This window comes from Miniopterus natalensis, chromosome 1 (genome assembly GCF_054644295.1).
Source record: "Miniopterus natalensis isolate mMinNat1 chromosome 1, mMinNat1.hap1, whole genome shotgun sequence".
In the NCBI taxonomy this organism is placed as follows: domain Eukaryota; kingdom Metazoa; phylum Chordata; class Mammalia; order Chiroptera; family Miniopteridae; genus Miniopterus; species Miniopterus natalensis.
Window position 1 is genome coordinate 165474362 of NC_142081.1, and position 17850 is coordinate 165492211.

General features: G+C 38.1%; 1 protein-coding gene across 1 annotated transcript in view; it reads left to right on the forward strand.

Annotated features, from left to right (window-relative positions):
* The window catches only part of EPHA5 (EPH receptor A5), a 147612-nt gene that overhangs the window by 68161 nt on the left and 61601 nt on the right, over nt 1-17850 (forward strand). Inside the window, exons 5-6 of the mRNA XM_087827578.1 lie at nt 4282-4441; nt 12022-12127. Coding sequence (XP_087683704.1) covers nt 4282-4441; nt 12022-12127 — 266 coding nt within the window. The remainder of the gene's footprint in view (nt 1-4281; nt 4442-12021; nt 12128-17850) is intronic.

Below are 17850 nucleotides of genomic sequence, written 5' to 3' on the forward strand. Positions count from 1 at the left end.
GGAGCAGAGTCCTTTTCTATCAATATTTCTTTTAATGAATTTTATTCACGTTGTGGAATTTTATAGTTTCATTTCCTTTCAAATCATTTATTTCAGTAAGAATTGGCTTTATATTTAATATTTTACATATAATGCTGTATTTATGCACTTTATTATCTGTATAACTCAAAGTAGGGAAAATGATTTGCAGGAAGAAGAGTTCTACACACATCCCCAATAAATAAATAAATAATAAGTTGCCTACTTAATGAAATAAAGTCAGCAAGACCTTTTATATAATATATCATTTGGCGAACTTATTAACTTTTTTGGTTAATATTTTTCTTTTTATAATGAAGATATTAACGCCCAGACCTTTTTGCCAGGCTCACTTATTGAGAGTAGCAATAAAAAAACATGTAAAGTTTTGTTTTTTTTAACACTTTCAGAAGAAGAAGAAAAAAGGGGGCTAATGAGCTTTCTTGTAGCGTGTATTAAGATAGGGGTCCTGACAGGTTTCCAGAGTTCGTTTTGAGCCTTCAGAATGCCACCACTTTCCTGGATGGCTCGTGGCCAGACACAGGTGGCAGAGCTTTCCCGGGCTCATGCATTTGCCAGCTGGCGTTCGTGCCTGCAATTGCCCTGCTCTAATAGAGGTCATTGGGCCTCTCTGCTCCTGCCTGGCGATGGGCCCGTTGCCATCTCTTAATTAAAGGCAGAGGCTAAGGGAAGCTGCCCCTCGGCAGGGTGGCAGCCAGCTGGCTCCTCCCGTTGAGGCCCTCCCCTCCCTGCGTGAACAGTGTTCGCTAAGCAGCTGGGGAAATGCAGCTCATTTGCTCAGCGCGGGGCAAGAAGGCAGCAAAAGCCACTGCCCTCACCAAGGACTTGGCAGCCCTCTGTCATGTGGTTGTGGGTGTTAAAGGCGTGCACACGGGCTTCGTGATATGGAGGAAATTATAATGTGGCAGTGATCGAAAGTGCAGCAGAGGCAAATTTGGGAAGATATTTAGGTAATTCAAGATGTGTATTTATAGGTTTTGATCCCTTAGATACGTGCCTTGCTAAACCCCTTTAATAAGATAGTATTCAACCACTCAGAGAGACAGTGCGCAGTCAGACCTATGATAAGGGACCACTGAGATACACGTGAGGTTAACGGGTTAATCAGAATATTGCATAATTTCGTGCATCTGATATAAGGTTCTGCATTATTTCAAGAAGGAGCTTTCCACTTTCCTGGCATTCAGTGTTTTTTCTTTTGGCAACATGCACTCCTGGTAGTTCTTGCGACTTCAGTAGTTAGGAATTCTAACCATGTAAGCTGCTACTTCTTTGCTCTTTTCCGTAGGAGAATTGGCTGTCATGCTATAGGGTCAAATCAAATTTACCTACAACCCATGGCACCGTAGAGGTTGTGCCGGGTGCTGTTTATATTATCTCTCTCTGTGTGTGCTCACAAAGCTCTCGATAAATAATCTCATCCCATTTTAAATGTCAAAGACTAATAAATGGAGAAACTTTAAAATAGAACCCGAGCTGCCTTCCTAGAGGAACTGCCTTGCACATCTTATGCCTCAAACTTTTGAAACATTAAAACAGAGCAAAATAACCTTTGGACTGGGCCTAATGCAACTGTTCTGTTCGCAAAGATAACAAGAAAGCAGATATGACTACCAGTCTGACTACCAAACTGAAAATTAAAATTAAAAAAATGTTTTAGAATGACCTCACTGTGTTAGCTTATCTGCATCAATAGACATGCCTTCTTTCTATTGATGTCATTGTTCCCCTTCCTTTCTCATAAATATCCCCTGCCCTTGTCTTCTAATCGGAACACTATTTGGGCTTCTGCCTGAATCATCGCTTTATTGAATAGCTATTCTTTGATCTCAAATAAAGGCTTGTTGCTTTTGTCTTTGAAAGGCTTTTTATTTTTAGGTTCACATGTCAAAGAAAAAACTGAGGTTGAGTTGTGTACTCACATTTACACATGTACTTGAATTACATGCCTGAAATTCTAGCACTGATTTCCCTGTGCTATTTTATTTAAAAAAAAATGTTCTTACTTTACATTATAAATGTCAATATTTTATGTAAAAATCTTAACTATATCAAATATATCAGAATCCTAACTTTAGTTTTGCCCAGATTTTTTTCACCAACTTAAACTCCCTTTAAACAAATTGAAAATAATAGCAAACAGATATTTCATCATTTCTTAGTGAAAATGACTGCTTCAATCACAGCCAAACTGGGAAATATAATACAATTGAGAAAGTCTTGCATACTCAGTCAGTCTGGAGCACACTCAGAACATCAGTGACCACAACTGTTTATAGGAGCTATTTACCTCTTTTAAAAGAAACTCATGAAGATATTGTCTGTGTTTTCACTGCTGTATCTTTAGCATATAGAAGGCGGTTATCAGAGTAGATGAGAGAAGGTCCGTAAATATTTGTGAATGAAGAAAATCACTGACTTGACTAGGTAAAGTTTTATAACATTTATCTACTTTAAATCCTTTGCAAAACTCTAAAAAGTTTTCCTAAACACTTTAAAAATTAGGCACTTAAATTAATCTTTGCGTTAAAAATTAGGAAGATCAATTGTTTTCATGGAATAAGTCAGAAAACCTATTTGGATTAGAAATTAGGCCATACTGATTTGGAGAGAAGTTTGGATATATTTAACCCTAAGAGATAATTTTATATGTTTGAACATATTAAATCAGGGTGATAAAACTGCTATAAAAGAAGAATGTTTATAAGGTTGTATATTTTAGGTTGTATTGGTGGCACATAGTATAGAACATAGATAGAAGTTGACTGATATGTCAAATTATTTTTAAAAATTAAAGTAATGACAATTAAAACACGTATTTTTACAGTTTAGTTAGTGTTTCACACGTATTACCTATTTCATTCTTACAACACCTCTGAGGGGATACCCAGGCACCAATTCTCTATCCCAGTTTTAACAGTGAAGGAAACTGGAGATAAAAGAATGGACTTGCTGTAATTTAGCAGGTGATTTCAGTGTTCTCACTGAAATCCTGGCATCCTGTCATTGATCGTAGACTTCAAGGGAGAAGGAGCATGGTTTGCATTGGATTTGCATTTTAATAGCACTATGAAGATTAAATAACAACCATATCCCCTATTAGAGTGCTTGAGAAGTAAGCGTTATATTTTTGTTTTAATTTTTTTCTCTTAGCAGAAAAAATCAATACATGTTTCTATTTGTAAAGACAAGACTCCCTGAAATATCTTGCAAATGATGGTTTACAATCATCAATCAAGTTGTTGAAATTAAAGACCAATTCTTTAAAAGGCGAAAAAATCTCCAACCATTACTTATCTTTAGTGTGTCTTATAATGTCTATCAGAAATGTAATACACATAGAAAGACCTTAAGGAAAAAACAAGTTTAGCCAAGAACTCACACAGAAAAATACAACAGAGGAGAAAGTCCAAAACAGGGACTTTGCGTTTTAAGTCTTGATAGGTCTAAGATTTTATATTAAGCACAGTGACTTCAGAGATATGAGGAGTTACAGGTGTTGGTCTACACGCTTGCTAACAGTCAAAATTAGAGCAGTTCCTCTTTGTTTCAGTTTCCAAACTACATTTCCAGCGGTGGCTTCCCTGCTCTGTCTCCATTCACTACCCACCCAGCCTTAACACAAATAATAAAAGTTTAAAAAAGGTTTAAAGACAAGTAAAAATATAGAAAGTTTTTATAAATAAAAATCATGTTTGCTTATATGCATTTTTAAATATTCCTTGTTTAGACTTAGTGAACTGAAATGAAAGTTCTCCAGGGCAGTGTTCATTCCTTGTGCCAACCATTAACTGTGACTAAAATCAAATTCACGGAAGGTGTAAAGCGTGTCTTACCTGGTAGGGAACGAGACACTGTCACCAATTTCTACGAACAGGCAGCATGTTAGATATGCTCCAATAAAACACTTATGAGGAAAACAAGCACACAAATAACAATACTGAAACAGAGTGTAAAATAATTTACCTCCTGCAAATTGTATTTTAAAAGTTTGCAGTTTTATTTTTCCCAAAGGCGAGCATGGTAGGTGGATGAACGTGTCACCTACCACCTTTGAGTTCTAGACGACACTGTGAAGAGCACACCGAAAACCTGCAGGTGTTTTTTCTAGAACGTTCTAGTTGCACAGAGAGCATATTTATTAGTTTCTGATTTGTTTTCTCATCTGTGGTTCTAAGTTTTGCTGTTATTCGTCACTCATATGTTGGCTTTTTTCCACTGTATGTACATGTGTGACGCAAGGACCAAGAGACCAGCTACACAATCATCAAGTCGAAGGAGACGAGCGTGACGGCAGAGGGCCTGAAGCCGGCCTCGGTGTATGTCTTCCAGATCCGGGCGCGCACCGCCGCGGGCTACGGCGTCTTCAGCCGGAGGTTTGAGTTCGAGACCATCCCAGTGTGTAAGTCCTTTTATCGGTCAGCTCGCGTCCCTAACGGTCGCCAGAGAGGAGTCGGGATGAGTCCCCGCCGTCGGCGCCCTGCCCTCTCCCCCGGGCCTGCCCGCCGGCAGGGCCTCTGCCAGGCTGTGGTGGGGGGCCAGGGGTTGGCACTGCGGTCCCCACTCCTCAGGCCTCTGCCGGGCTGTGGTGGGGGGCCAGGGGTTGGCACTGCGGTCCCCACTCCTCGGGCCTCTGCCGGGCTGTGTGGGGGGCCAGGGGTTGGCACTGCGGTCCCCACTCCTCGGGCCTCTGCCGGGCTGTGGTGGGGGGCCAGGGGTTGGCACTGCGGTCCCCACTCCTCGGGCCTCTGCCGGGCTGTGGTGGGGGGCCAGGGGTTGGCACTGCGGTCCCCACTCCTCGGGCCTCTGCCGGGCTGTGGTGGGGGCCAGGGGTTGGCACTGCGGTCCCCACTCCTCGGGCCTCTGCCGGGCTGTGGTGGGGGCCAGGGGTTGGCACTGCGGTCCCCACTCCTCGGGCCTCTGCCGGGCTGTGGTGGGGGGCCAGGGGTTGGCACTGCGGTCCCCACTCCTCGGGCCTCTGCCGGGCTGTGGTGGGGGCCAGGGGTTGGCACTGCGGTCCCCACTCCTCGGGCCTCTGCCGGGCTGTGGTGGGGGGCCAGGGGTTGGCACTGCGGTCCCCACTCCTCGGGCCTCTGCCGGGCTGTGGTGGGGGGCCAGGGGTTGGCACTGCGGTCCCCACTCCTCGGGCCTCTGCCGGGCTGTGGTGGGGGCCAGGGGTTGGCACTGCGGTCCCCACTCCTCGGGCCTCTGCCGGGCTGTGGTGGGGGGCCAGGGGTTGGCACTGCGGTCCCCACTCCTCGGCGGGTTACTTGCCCTGGGCGATGAAGCACCAGGAGATCCCTAGGAGGTGGTCAAGCCTCCTTTAAAGACTGGCTTCCACGCTGCCATCCCTCATCGAATTGCTGCCATTTACTTTTCACTTGGTTCATTGAACAACGCTACCAGCCTTCGTCTTTCTGTGAAGACTCCACGGGGAGCTTTCCTGGGTATTGATTTTGGCAAGAAAATGGTGGTTTTAGGAACCAGTTGGATGGTTTTAAAAGATCAAAATCTCTGGCAGTAACTCTGAGTGGAGGGCCTGGAAATATTTCTGGGAAACCCTTGCAACTCCCCCCCACCCCCCCCATAAAATAGCACAAAACTTTTTCCTCTTTAAGGTCAAACAAAATATTTAGATTACTTACTTGTCCTAAAGCACACATTAAAAGCACATTAGAAGAGGATAACTTCCTTGTTTACATGTACATATAATTATACACACTTTAAAAAGCCAATTTGTAAGAATTAGTGATTTTAAAATAAAGAAAATAAAATTCATATTCCCTTCTTTTGAAAACCAGCAAAGTGAGAGCTTACTTCTGAGATTTACTTTGTACTGATTAGAAAAAGCATTAAATTAAAATTTCAATAAAACTTTAGGATACAAATCTTTAGAAAAATTTATATACTCGCTTTAAGCATGTTTAACTGAATTATCTAGAAAATAATTTTTATTATGTAAAAGGTAGCTTTTAAAGTGTTACTTAATTTTATACAGACTAGGGTGCTTTGTGAAAATTGATAAATTATATTTTCTAGGCAAAAAAAATTCTGTGTCTGAGGTTTAATTGAAACTACTAAGCATTTAATCTCATTCAGTAAAGTTCCTTAAATTAAGAATAAATTAGTCACAAAACCCTTATAATATTGGCAATGTATTGATTATTTAATCTCACACCTTAAACCCTAAACTGGATTTATGACAAAAGGCTTATATGTAAGGTGGCCACTGTAATAGGCCTTGTTTCTGCTTTGGTGTCGTCAGTAGTGCACACTGCGTAGGTAGTTTACCCACTCTGGGAACAAAGTCCCTGACCAGTCTCTCAGTATTCTTGAGTGCATCTATAACAATGCAAATAAAAGACCCTGTTATTAAATATTACAACATTCTGCTTAGTTTTAGGATGCTGGCATGTCCAGCAATTTGTTTTTTAAGACTTTTTAATATCTTTCTTTACTTTTTAAAATTAAATACTGAATTCTGGATATGACAAAATTCATCAATCTGATAACCGAGAGAACTAATATGAGGTCATTTTCCATATACTTTTACAAAGGCTCAAGTGAGGCTGTCTACTTTTTATAATTTTCTACATAATTTCTAGAGGGAAAATGATATCACCCAAGAATTTGTTACTACAAAAATTGACTTTAATGTTATTAATAGATACTAAAAATATTTCAGAGCTGTTCTGCCTCCTACTTACTCGTGTGGAATGTTATTTTTACTTTAGTATATTTACACATATTTGCAAGCCTTTACAAATGACTTTTTCTTTGTACAATGTATCTGTTACATACCAGTCCCCTTTGGCCTTTATGTAGACTCTTTTCTGGATATAATTCAACAAGGATGTATTGAGCACCTATTATATGCTAGTCTTTGTTAGGCTCTGGAGAAGTCTCCATGAGCCACAAACACATGGAAACTACTCTCCCGAGACTAAGAATGCAGTCTATTTAATTCTGAAGGATGGAATATTTGTTACAAAACCATTTTAGGATATTATTTTTATTATTTATTTTATTTACTTTCTACACATTAAAGGACTTTTATTGTAGGTACTGCAAGTGACTCAACTTTAAGGAGCAAAAAATCACTCTCAAGGCGTATCGTCAAATAGGGAGTTAAAGTAGATGCATGTTGATAATTAAAATAACCCTTTTCAGAATTTCTGTAGCATTTGTGTTCTATGCCATTCATTTGACAATTGTTTGTGTAGTACTTTGTGCAATAACTTTAATTATTTTATTGGGCAATTATTTACTTAGTATCATAATTTAGTACTTCACAGGCATATATAATTTCTCTAACAGAGTCCGAAAATAATAGAATGCAAGAATTATGGTATGTTAAATGTATTTTCATTTTTTATAATAAAGTGTCCATCATTAGATGAGTGGATAAAAAAGCTGTGGTATATTTACACAATGGAATACTACTTGGCCATAAAAAGAAGGAAACCTTACCCTTTTTGACAGCATGGATGGACTGTGAGATTATTATGCTCAGTGAAATAAGCCTGTCAGAGAAAGACAAAAAGCACATGACCTCACTTATATGTGGAATCTAATGAACAAAATAAACTGACACACAAAACAGGAACAGAGGTGTAGATAAATGGAACAGACTGACAGCTGTCGGAGGGGAGGTAGGAAGAGGGACGGAGGGTGAAAGTGTGAGCCAGAGGACCTAAGTGCATGACAGCCTGGCCGGTGTGGCTCAGCTGGCCGAGCGCAGTCCCATGCACCTAGAGGCTGCTGGTTTGATTCCAGGCTGGGGCCCCTTAACCAGATTTTGTATAATAAAACCTATCATACAAAAAGATTTTATTTCACCCTAGCTGGTCTTGGTCAGTGATTAGGGCTTCGGCAGGTGGACTGAAGGGTCCTGGGTTCAGCTCCAGCCAAGGGCATGCACCTCGATTGCAGGCTTGATCCCTGGCTCCGGCTGGGGCTCATGTGGCCTCTTTAACCTCGATGTTCTTTTCTCTCTCTCTCCCCTCTGTTCTCTGGAAAGCAATGGAAGGAAGATCCTTGGGCAAGGATTAAAAAAAAAAATTATTTCAGTGGACAGTCGATAAAGACATACAAATATGAATATTTGTGATTTGATATTACTTAAAAATATAAAATGTATTAATTTAAGCATTTGAAAAATGTTGGTATGACATTGACCATTATTTTAATGCAAGATAATATCCTATACCTAGGCATACATTTTAGCACATTGTTAAATTTGATCTCACCAGTTATTAAAAATGAAGCATTTGACACTACTAAGCACCCATAATTTTTATCTCAAAAATGATCCTTTGGTTAGCCTGAAATTGCCTTGTTTTTATCTCTGCATCTGATTAATCATGCCCTCTGCTTTCAAAACTATATTTCCAAGTATTCCTAAGCTGGTATATTGAAACCAGAAATATTTGTCAGAGTAAGAATAGAAGAGCTTTAGAATGTTAGGTGGAGAATTTGGGAATTTTTTTTCCATAGGTAGTAGGTGTCTATTAATTTCTTGATCAGAGAAATAAGATAAAAGCAATATTTTTGGATATTTTATGTAAGTACATTGAAGACAAATAAAAGACTTAAAACACTGAACAATATCCCATCAGTTTGATTTATAAACTTTAAACTTTAGACCTTAATCCTCAAAACACCTGTGACTATTTTCTAGCAAATTTGAACCAAATAGGTGAGTATTGTATTAAAAAAAAAAAAAAAGGAAAGTGTGAGATAAAAACATAAACACAAAAATATTTGGTACTTAATGGGCAAGTAGGGGCTAAGGAAATGTATCGATAGTTAAAAGGAACTGAAAGAGATTGAATTAGTCTGGTTTGTTGGTCTGATTTATGGAATGTTTATTTATTGATGCATTTTTTGTTTGTTTTTAAGACTTTTAGAGTTGAATTTGGTATACGGGCCAATTTTAAAAATGTTTATTTTTATGTGAAAATAAAATCCAAATAAAGAGAAAACAGTCTGTTTTAAAATAAAGTGGTGCTTTGAAGAGATTAAGAGTCAGAGACATAAATTTGGCACTCTTCAACTTATAGTTCACTGAACAAAGAAGTATTTATGAGAGGGAGGGGTGAAAGGAGGGAGGAAGAGAGAAAGGCAGAGAAGGAAAGAGGAGAGAAAGGCAGAGAAGGAAAGAGGCAGAGAAGGAAAGGCAGAGAAGGAAAGAGGTGATCGGGAGCCAGCGTTCTTGGGGATACTCGCACATAGGGGTGGGGGGGATGTGGGGCCAGCGGGCCTGACAAAGCAGCGCTTCGAGGGGCCACAGGCTGTGGCTCATCAGGTGGGGTAGAAGCCGAGAGGAGAGCTCCAAGGGTGAGCTCTGTGGTCAGCAAGGTAAATCCCTTAGTATGCGCATGGTGAGGTAAATGGAGAATACTCATTGCACTTAGCAAATATTACACCATGCCTAGAACTCAAAGGCCGAAGAGAAGTTTCAGAGCAACGTTAATAAACTTGGCTCTTAGATAAAGAGGCTAGTTCTAGATCATTCAGTTAAGATACTGAAAATTAGGAAAGAATAAGATGGTGAATAAAGCAGGCAATAACAATATATAGAAATAACGTTTACAGTTTACATAACCCTGGCCATAGTTGAAGCACTATGCTAAGTGCTTATCTCTGTTATCTCTAATCTTAACAGAACTATAATCACTCAGGGAAGTTATTCTTAATGAGACTTTATAAGGTTAAATCATTTATCTTGGCCCATATGTCTAGTAAATATTGAACCTCTTTTTAAATTCAAGTTGAACTAATGTCTGTAAGTTTAGGTACAAGGATTTGTTTCCCCCAAGAGGAGATAGGTGTTCAGATTTGCAAGTAGCAGAGAAGTAGCCAAAAGGGAAATGAGAATGAAGAGAAATGAAAACCCCTTCTTGAGGGAGATCTTTGAAGGAGCAACCTCTTGGGAGAGACATGAAGGGTTCTAACAGTGGCGTTAGGTAAAGCAGAAGGCTGTGCAGTTATACTTAACAATGGAGTGTGGACTTGGCCACTCTCTTTTATCTATAAAGTTTAACATGACTAAAATGTAGGAGGTGGGAATGGATTTGTGTACTGAGAAAATAAGGAATACTCATTATGGGGATGATTTTGTTAGAAAATTAATAAAATTCAAAAGCGCTGGAGCAGCAACTGGAGCCCAATCCAAATAACTTACATGGGCCAAGTCTGCATGATTTTCTCTAGAAACAGCGCTCCTGCCAAAAAGAAAATTAAAATTGAGAAAAAGCAATGGCATAAGTAATCTGAGTTTAGAGATTAATAAAGCAAATCTTAGGAGAGGCTACTAGTGATAGCGAGGTATCTTTTCCCTACCTTACACTGCTCACAAGTATTACCATCCCTACCACAGGCCTTGGTATGAAGGAATAGAAGAAAACAGAATGAAGGCCCATTAAATTGCAACTATTATCATCCAAGAAGAAATTGAATAAATCATCAGTTTAGATTGTAAATAATAGCTTTTCTTGTATATGAACCAGCTGTTGACGATATTGGGCTCTGAAGGCTGGTCTGAAAGGACTGAAAGTGTGTATCAGTGCAAGGAGATGGTCACAGAGTAGGTCAGTTTTGGTTAGAAAGAATCAAAGGACAGGTGGCAAGAATAGAAAGGGAAGTGTTTGGATGTCCATCTCTTATCTGGGGTCAAGATCTTGGCCAAGATCTGAGAAGGGGTTGTAAACAACAAAACATGGGAAGTGGGGTTATTATTTGTTTGGATGACTTAGGATTTGTTATTTTGGAGGTGCACTCATGCGTCACTCTGAATTCATCAAAAGGATTGTCGTTAAACTGTAAGCATACTAGGTATTCTGTTGAGAGTTTCCTGAGAATATCAGTAAAATTTATTTTACTCTATAAGTTTCTTATTTTAATTGGGCTTAGTTATCAGCACAAAGAAACATTTTCTTAATTATTTAGGCATAACTATCTAACCCTGTCCATATTCCTTTTTTATTGTAATTGTATTGTTAAAATAGAAAATATCTCCGCCTGGTGGGTGTGTCTCAGTTGTTAGAGCGGAAGCCTGCACACCCAAGGCCATGGGTTTGATTTCTGGTCAAAGGCATGTCCCTGGGTTGTGGTTCATTCACCACCCCTGGTCAGGGCGCCTCCGTGAGGCAACCCCGGGACGTTTCTCTCTCACATTGGTGTTCCTCCCCCCTCCCCTTCCTTCCACTTTCTCTGAAAAGCAATGGAAAAAATATCCTCAGATGAGGGTTAGTAACAACAACAAATAATTTAAAAAAATAAAAATATAAAATATTTCATCTAAATCCATGTATTTTAAAGAAAAAGTAATGTAAATGAATCTAATCTTACTGCAGACTTAAAGTACTAACTGTATGCCTTGATATATTTTGAAAAAGCGGTCCCACTTATAAAACATACTTCCTGATCATACTCTGCTTCAAATTATGATGTCTAAAATTATATTCAGAACAGTGATATTATATTTAACTTCACTGAGGTCATAGTTACATCACTTTTACTTCAACCCATGTCTGTTTGAAGAGTCCTGTCTGAGGTAATGAGGCTTTTTTTTATTTCCTGGAGAACAGCCACATGCAATTTCTAAACATGTCAAATCTCATTGACTTAGCACCTATGTGGATGAAGGTGTTTGAAATCAAGGGCTGAGTTCCATTTTATCATGCAAACCGAAGACCCCTAGATGACTACTGTGCAAACAATTACAGTCATTTTTCTATGATGACAAGGAAATAATCAGTGACTTAGTGATTCTTTCGAATTTCCATTTGGAAAATAAATATTTTCCCCTAAAGATGTCTTTTCAATTACACACTTTTAAGAAGGGGTATTAGAGGGAATCCTCAGCCAAGTGTGGGTGAATTGCTTAAACCGTGCATTGATTCCTGACTATTAAGCGGCTCTTATTTGGATGCATCGATTACAATAACCACCAGCTCCATTTTCTGTGCCTTCTATCAGCAGTTGCAGCATCCAGCGATCAAAGCCAGATCCCTATCATTGCGGTGTCGGTGACAGTGGGAGTCATTTTGCTGGCGGTGGTTTTCGGCTTCCTCCTCAGTGGAAGGTAAGTGAGGCAGCTGCGATCCCCAGCTTTGGAGCTGGTCTCTGTCCTACCTTGATCTGACCATTTGGCTGTGAAGCACATCCCAAAGCAAATCAGGCCGGCAATACAGAGGTCAGGAGATCACCTCTGTGCACGATGCATTTCATTAGCCTTACCTTGGCCCTGGTAGTGTTGACCTTTAAGCACACAATTTCCCTTTGTCAGGTATGCTTTCTTTACAAGAATAGCATTAATTTATTTATTCTATCATTGATATAACCATGTCTTTATGTGATTATATTAATGACCTGATTATCTATATGGTCTGATCTAGTTTTTTTATCTGACATTTGTTTCCTCTCTAAGGCATCGGTGGCTGCCTGCTTCAGTTTTAGCACTTGGGAAGGACTATGTCTGTGCCTGATAGGTTGAGAGGAATGGGACTGATAATTCTTGTTAGCCAGGACTCTGGCCTAAGAGGGTGATGGATGCAAAGCAGACACTTTGACAAACAAGTTTTTGAGAAATAACCAGCCCTTTTAGTGACTGCTTTTATTTTCAGCTTCTGAATGCTTTCAAGCTGAATACATCAAACATAGTATATGTGACTTCAAATAAATTTTATTAAATGTTTTGTCAGTAGATACACTAATGTATATGTTTTTCATTTGGAAGAAAAATAAAATAGGTAGAGGCCCAATAAGAACTTTCGTAGAAGGTGTTTTCTGACATTGAGCTGAGAATTATCAACTTTCCTAAATAAATAAATAAACAAACAAACAGAGGCATGATTTTTCTCTATTTCTACAACAAGCATATTTTCACTTTTAACTAGGCCATCGTTAGAAGGAATATGCAGTAATGAAAGCTATCAATCTGAAAATGTTCTGGTGTTAGACTATTACAGAAAACTTGATGAAAGTCCTTATGTAAATATTTAAACCTGGACAAATATGTGAAATGTACTGTAAAGTCCCCCCAAAAAGTCAGGAAATCAATATTCATATTGACTTTTTTTTACTGTTCTATTCATTTACTTTTGATTTTCAGCACCTACTCAAGTTATAAATATACAGAATTAGGCATTTTCAATAAGCTACATGTTGTATTCTGAAAAGATTTATTTCTTTATAAATTACAGTAGTTAAAATTACTTTCATGAAACATTGTTACTTCCTTTGAACATCCTTTCTCTTTGTATCTGAAAATTCCCTTTCTTCTGGTCCTTGTCATTTAAGAGTGTTCAAGGTTTTCTTAAGAATATATGTAGAAATCCATTGTTACTTTTAATGTTAAAATAACAGCAGTACATTTTTAGAAAATCTCTGGGAAGCTGTTTGTGTTGTGTTGAGGGCAAGTAGCATTTTCTAGCCAGAAAGCTGTTATCTAGTGCCCACTGATCTCTTCTCTCTAAAGCCACCTGGGGAGAATTCTCTCCCTTTGTCCCAGATTTCTGGAAGATAAACTAATTCCACCAGTCTTGTCATAAAAACTTTGCTCAGATTTTGATCAAATAAGATAATTATGTTGAATGAATTGTAACTACTAAGAAAACTGCCTTGTGATACTGTGTTTTTTTCTACCCCATAAGGGTAGGTAGACTATGATACAGTTGTAGAGCTGGTGTGGAATATAATTTCTTTACTTCTGACTGAAGTGTGAGTTGTTTCTTCCTTTCCAATAAACCCAGAAGCGTTACTTATATTTAGGGAATTGGAATCATAAGAGTATTTTATTTGCTGGACCCGTACTTAGGAGAAATGAATAAGAATGGAGGAATGAACTAAGGTCTAGAATCCAGTAAATTTGTGTGTTTATTAAAAGACAAATCAAATATAAAAAAGCACTTTATTGTAAACTTAGCACACTGTATTTATTTAACCCAAGTATTGTTAACGTGAATTTGTTGAAACACAGCTATGGATTATTTATATCTGTATGTGAATAAGCCATTGTTCTAAAAAACATTTCTTCCCCAATATATACATAAAATTGACTTAAAAACAATTCATTTTGTTACATTTGTAGCATTAGGCAAATTTTTTTGAAAGAAAGTCCAACCTACCCCTTATTTGGTAACTGAAGGATAATACAGCTTAGCACACTTGCACACATAAATTCCATATGTACCTGAATTTCCTGCATTTAACTAAATTTTAGTGTAATTACTCAGTTATACTGGAATCACACCTCCACCCAAGACACAAATCTAAATTTTCAGCATAACTAAATCCAAGATGTGGTAAGATAAATTTTAGATGCATTGTCTTATAGGTGTATGTTACTTTTTAAAAATAACAACACCTTGTGAATTTTATTGATTCATACTAATTTTTTCAGCCTACGATGCTGAAACCAGAAATTTGCAGATTAAAGGAAAACAAAGTTTACCAAAAGACAGTCTGAGATTTATATTTTTCTACCAGCAAATTTTTTAAATAAAAGTTTTATTCACTTTGTTGAATGTATATTCTTGACTTTCAGGGGGCATTTGTCAGACAGTAGAAGCATCTGGTCACTGTATTTTACTTTTCCTAGACAAGTTGTTTTGATTGTATTATATAAGTATACTTATTCTTGAAGGACTTTTACCTTTTCATTCAAGACAATGACCTTCACATTTTGTGCCTGGACTAAGAAAATCTTAGTATTGTGGTATTGTAGTATCCTGAGTCAACTCGGTAAAGAGTTTTCAAAAAAAAGGAAAAACTAAATGAAGAAATGTTTCCAAAACCTAATACAACTTTGAGAAATTATCTTTGAACACTAGCAAATTATGGAAAAAAGCCTGTTCTAGGAATGTCTAAGGATATTGAATTTTTTACGTTTCTCCCTCCTCTATGTCCCAAAATATGATGGATAAACACACACAAAACATGGCAATATTTGGACATTTCTCTCACTTAGAACTCACTATCTTTTATCACTTTTAATCTTTTGAATATTTTATAAATCAGGTGTTTGCTCCTAGGTAAAATATCTTTTAACTGCAAGCAATTTGGCTCTTCAGTGGTGAGATAGATAAATCAATTTTGATATATTGCAAAAATGATTGAATATCACTTATATGTAATATTTATTGACCATTTATATCATCATTTGGGCCCAGGAGAAAAATATATCCTGAAGATCTATATTCACTGGCAATTTGTATTTATTCAGACTAAAGAAAACATTGAGGACTATAACACATTGAATACTATGGCACTAACCTATTTCGAAGCAAAAAATAAATTCTCTTATTCTAAAATACACTGAAATATGAAAGTAAATCAAATACAGAGACTTTAAATCTTTTTAGGATAAAATGGATTATGCAGAAATATTTTGGAGTTGTCCTACCTAGATACGGGTTTTAAATAATATAGACAAGCATCATTCTTGGAAAGGAAAAAGTCTTATTTAAAAAATAGTAAAGAATTCTAACATCTTAGGATTCTATCAATTTTAGAACTTGTGTAATCTTTAGTTTAAAGGTGCTAAGTATTTCTTAGAACAGTGATTTTCAGCTGGTGTGCCGCAAGAAATTTCAAAACATGCAATACCTTGCTATTGAGTAAGGAGCCCGGCCTCTTTGCCCTTAGATTGTCAAATAAAAAATGACAACAGCCAACACAGCGATAAGCACCTGGTGTGAAGGAATCATAATTATATCCATTTTTTGTCAGAATGGCAAAGAATATATATTTTTTGGTGCGCTGCAATTTTAGTAATTAGTTTATGTGTAGCATGAGATGAAAAAGGTTGAAAATCACTCCATAGAGCATTGTGTGCAGGGTTCAGTCTCCTTTTCACTTTCCTTCTTATTAATTTTAAATGGTGTTTTCATGGGACAGCCGAACAGTTGACGTGCCCTCAGCCAGCTATGAGCTAATTACTCCGGGACGGTATGAATGGAACCTCCTGATATGCACAGCATGTTGTAATTGTTTTTTAATCTTTCTCTTTAATCGGCAGTGACACTGCACATTGATAACTTTCTTATTATATCCTAATGTTGTGGCTTTTCCTCCTTTACATACTATTTTATAGATACAAACTGTTTAATCAATGAATCTTTTACCAGACACTGGCGATTTCACAGTCTTCCAGTTCACATTTGAAAAGCCTGTTCCTGTGCCCTTCCCCTCTTTTTCTTTTCCTTTGAAGATGATCACTCATATTATTCAGTTGACATTTTTTCTCTGAGTCCCCATTTTGCACATGGGGCTTCATTCTGAAAATTGATTACTGGACACTTCTTAGATGTAAAGCTTGAATTAACAGGAGTTAGTGGTGGAGAAAATACAAAGGAAAAACCTTTCAGTGGACAGGAACTTTATTCTTTGAACTTGACTCACCATAGACAATGTGGGATTAAAGAATACATTTTGAATACCTTGTTTCTGACCCCTCATTTATTACACATTCACAAATTTATTTAAATGTTAAGAAAAAAATCTGGGCTTTGCTTTTCTATTTCAATTAATTCCACATGTACACTCAGTGGTTAAAGACACACACACTTTACACACATACGAGCCACACATATTTACACGTTTTTGCATATAAGCACAAAAAAGGTAAAGCTGTTTGCCAGTTTTAAAATTGGAAACGTGTAACAGGTCGTAAACTACAGTCTTGTCACAAACATTAAGCATCTACTGCACATCCGACACCACGCTCGGTCCCCGTCGTGTGGCGGAAGACGGCAGTGTCTTGTTCTCGCACAGCCTCCACTTTCGTTTAGTAGCCTGACAGATGAACAGGATTTTATAAACAGAGTTACAGCTGCTATGGATAAAAAGAAGAGTTTATATTAGAATCACTCCTTTCATTGTAACTTTTTTCCTTGGACTAAAATGGGAGTCCGGTTTGTTAATTCAAGAAATATATGAGTTCTTCTTATATGCCGGCCACTGCTCTGTGGCTTGATGGAAAAATTCACGAGACTTAGAAACGTTTCTCCAAGTTCATTTGGAGCCAAATAAAATAATTAGGCAGGCGTTTTGAATGCAAGTATTTAATTCACACAAGTGCCAGAGTTCTGCCTACCTTTGATATTAAAGCATGATAGCTTCTTAAGTGAATACTTTTTAAAGAGTGTGAAGTATTCTAAAACTGCCAGAGAAGCCCCTTTGTCTAATGGAAGTAACACAATAATATTGATGAAAATTAGTATAATATCCTCTAGCATGAATTACATACCTGCTACGGGCGGCACTGTTTCAGGGGGTTTGCATGTAATAACTGACAACACATGCCTAAGTATTAGTTCTGTCTCCAGTTTATATTTGATAGAAGCATCTTCTTGCTGTTTCTTGAGCACAGTAAAAATAGTCCATTCCGAAGGCCTTTGCTCTGGTTCTTCTCGCTGCCTGACCCTTCCTTGCCTGAGAACCACGCGGCTTCCTCTTTCGGCCTCAGTCGCAGCCTCTCAATTGAACTGACTAAAACGATGACCCCCGAGTCCTTCCGCTGCACACAGACCTCCCCCGCCGGATTTGTCTCTTTATGACACTTGTTACATTATATACTATGAGAGCAATTGCCATCGTGTATCACACATTTTTCTTATGTTGATTTTTTGTCTGTGGACCCTACCAGAATATAAGTTCCAAGATGGGAGGTATTTTTATCTGTGGGCTTCTATTCCCTCTGGGAAAATGTCTAGAACATAAATTATTGTGTACAGTTAGTGAGGGCCTGGGGCTTGAAGCCAACTCTGGCTTTAGGGTCATCTCTTCATCAAAAGCTTCCCAATG